Source organism: Emiliania huxleyi (assembly GCF_000372725.1).
Source record: "Emiliania huxleyi CCMP1516 chromosome Unknown EMIHUscaffold_196, whole genome shotgun sequence".
Classification (NCBI taxonomy): Eukaryota; Haptophyta; order Isochrysidales; family Noelaerhabdaceae; genus Emiliania; species Emiliania huxleyi.
The window spans coordinates 35,153-38,330 of record NW_005200631.1 but is presented as its reverse complement, the minus strand read 5'-3'; the positions used below and the strand labels follow the sequence as shown (position 1 = coordinate 38,330).

The window sequence follows — 3,178 nt, the reverse complement described above, 5'->3', positions numbered from 1 at the left end:
CACCCACCCACCCACCCACCCAGGGCTCTCTCCACCCTTCCTGATAGCACAGTTGTAATGCCGGACGACCGCTACGCCCCCCCCAAGTAGGCGTCGGCTCTCCCTGCCACTCCCCCACTCCGCGTCCGCAGCGACACTCGCGCAGCTGTGAACAGGACGCCGTCGCGAGAGTGCTGCTGGCAGGCTTCGAGCGGGCGCGGAATAGACAGGGAGAGAGAGGCGAGACATGATACTGTCTCGACACGGACCGTTTCCTCCGCGGCCCCACTTGCCGCCTAGGCGCTGTCGGTGCCGCCGCGCACGTTGCTGCAGATGTTTGAGGACGGCGCTGGCGACTTTGGCACGATCCGCTTGCTCCACTACCCGGGCGACGGTGGAGGGCGGGCGCGCCCGGCCGTCGCGTCGTTCGCGTGGGCCTAGTTCACAGCTGGTGGTGTGAACAGGGCTGGCAGCGCGCTTGCGGACACAACCGGCATCGGGCCGCATACAGACTTTGAGTGCTTCACGCTGATGCACCAGAATGCACCTGGGTTGCAGCTGATGCCGCGGCAGCGCGGCGGCGGCGGGCATGGCGGGTGGGTGGACGCGCCGGTCCGGCCGGGCGAGTTTGTCGTCACGGTCGGCGACATGCTCGAGCGCCTCACGAATGGCGTGCTGCTTGCGACGCCGCACCGGGTGCTACCAACGCACCACGCACGCGATTCAATCATCCGCTTCAATGCGTTCGCGCCGCACACGCTCGTGGCGCCGCTGCGACCCTTCGTGACGGCCGACCGGCCCGCGGCCTATTCGCCGGTCGAGATGCGTGAGCATATGGAGACCACAATGCGGAACCTCGAGGCTGGGCTCGGCTCGTGGGACACGGAGCGGCAGCGCAGCCGCAGCGCGTCGTACGAGTACAACGGCGGCGAGCGGAGGGTGCTCGAGTGCGAGCCGAATACGATGTCGCAGTAGGAGACGCGGTTGCCTGGGAGACAGTATCATGAACTCAAGGTCCACCGCCATGGATGTGACGACCCCGGCGTCCCGCTCGAAGGAGCCTTCCTGCTCGAACTCCGGGCGCTCTTTCGCGCTCTCACGCCATTCCTTCAACAGCAGGAGAGCGAGCCATGATGCTCCAGATGGCCAGCAGATGGCCGAGCTTACCCGCGAGTACAGGCTGGTGCCTCTAGCCACCAAAGGAACCGAGCGGAGGGTGCTCAGGCTTGTGGATCGCGGCGCCCCGGCACCGCGCTTTAGAGAGCGCTTCTCTCACACGCTATCGTAGAGAGAGAGCCGCGACCCGCGTGCGAGCCACACTTGGCCACACACTGCGACGCGGCCGCGCGTGAGCGCGGGGGGGGGGGCACCGCAGCCATGGGCGTGTGTGCTTGTGCACGGTACACACTAGCTCTATAGAGAACAACTCCCGCGTCTCCCGGTTGGTTTCGCGTGCCCCGTAAAAAACACACTAGTGAGGAGCGTGTGGCAGCGCGGCCCCGCGCAGGCGCAGAGCCGTGGCGGTGCGAAGCATCGTACAGTGAGACCCACAAGAGTCGCTGTCCCCTTAAGCCGTGGCGCGCGTGGGCTTCGCGCGACGTACGCACGAGAAACACGTGACCGCCTCGTGCCTTGCGGGGGGAGCGGAAAGGAGGAACCTCTCCCCAAAAGCGCGAACTGCCCTGTGTGGGGGGCTACGGGCTGCAGGCTGCGCGCAGCTGCTGCAAGTTGGCGGAGACGCGCGCAAAGTCCGGTGTCGGCTCGGCGGGCGACGTGGCGAACGACGACGCGGCGGGCGACGAGCTGCCGTGCTGCGGCGGCGAGGGTGCGAGGGAGCCTGCGGAGCGCCTCGAGGGGGTCTGGCGGCGGCGGCTGCTGATGCAGCGACTGGTGTGGCAAAGGCGGGGGGGGGTCGCGGCGCTCGCCGCCGCCGCTGCCGCCGCCGCCGCCGCCGCCGCCGCCGCCGCCGCCGCCGCCGCCGCCGCCGCTAGCCTCCGCCACCGCTGCGGCGGGGGGGGCTCGACCCTGCGCTGTGCCGAGCCTACGTGCTGAATACGCCAACTTCAGGGCACGAATACGGTATTCTTTGTGCAGTGTGTTCAGAGCACCGCGTGAATACAACGGAGAGGGAGACAGTGAATACAGCGGAATGCGGATGAAGACAGCTGAACACGTGGCCCTCTCGGGCGCTAGGTGGGATACACGCACACGTACTCCGCTTCCAGGGTGCCGTACAGCGAGACATGGGGAGAGATGGGGAGAGATGGGGAGATTGATTCTAGGGTTCCGCGCATGGCAGCGAGGCGGTGGATGCGGTGCGACAGCGGCGGCGCGTCCTCGCTCTCCAAAGGCGGCGGCAGCGGCAGCGGAACGCTCGCTCGCGGGCCTGGCGGGCTGCCGCAGCAAGCGACGCGCGCCGTCCGCATCCGCGCCGTCAGGCTCGCGACGCCGTCGAGCATCCTCCTCCCATCCAAAGCGGCATGTCCAGCAAGCTCCCGCCGCCCGCCCACAGTGTCTCGATCAACACCCGCCTCTGCCTTGACCGCCGCCGCCGCCTCCGCCTCCGCCGCCACCGCCGCCGCCACCGCCGCCTCCGCCTCCGCCGCCTCCGCCTCCGCCGCCTCCGCCTCCGCCTCCGACGCCTGTTCCACCACCACCTCCGCCGCCTCCTCGCCGAAGTCTTCGCCGAAGTCTTCGCCGAATGTGTCGCACGCGACCCGGCACTGCGCCCGCCCGCCCTTCCTGCAGGCGCCGCCCCGCCACGCGGGCGATAAGCCGTGGCGCGACGAGAAGAGCACCTCGATGTCGCCCTCGCCCGCATCCTCGCCCACCCCCTCCTGGCAGCCGGACTGCGTTCCAGGCTGTCCGGCTCCAGCGAGATGTCCCACTCCAGGCTGCCGTCCAAGCTGCCCGCCCCCCGGCCCGTCGCTCCGCACCGGCGCGCCCTCGAGAAGCGTCTCCAGCCGCCGAATGGCCGACTGTTGCGCGCTGATGAGCGCGTCTCGCGCCCGCATCTCCGCCGCCTGCTCGCGCAGCTGCCGCCGCAACGCTCCCGCTTCGGCGTGCGCGCTGGCCAGCGCCTCGGCGGCGCGCGGCGTGAGATCCTCCGCGAGCGCGCGCGGCTCGACGCGGCCCGCGTCGGCGGCCTCGGAGCTCGCCCGTCCCTCCCTCCCTCCCTCCGCCCTCCCTCCGCACTCCC

General features: G+C 69.9%; 1 protein-coding gene across 1 annotated transcript; it reads left to right on the top strand.

Annotated features, from left to right (window-relative positions):
* Positions 1-312: 312 nt before the first annotated feature.
* EMIHUDRAFT_233678 (hypothetical protein) lies at positions 313-954 on the top strand (the record flags this gene model as incomplete). Its single annotated transcript, XM_005781982.1, has 2 exons — positions 313-373; positions 491-954. 2 exons carry the CDS (start codon positions 313-315, stop codon positions 952-954), a joined length of 525 nt encoding a protein of 174 aa, XP_005782039.1.
* Between the last annotated feature and the right edge of the window lie 2,224 nt (positions 955-3,178).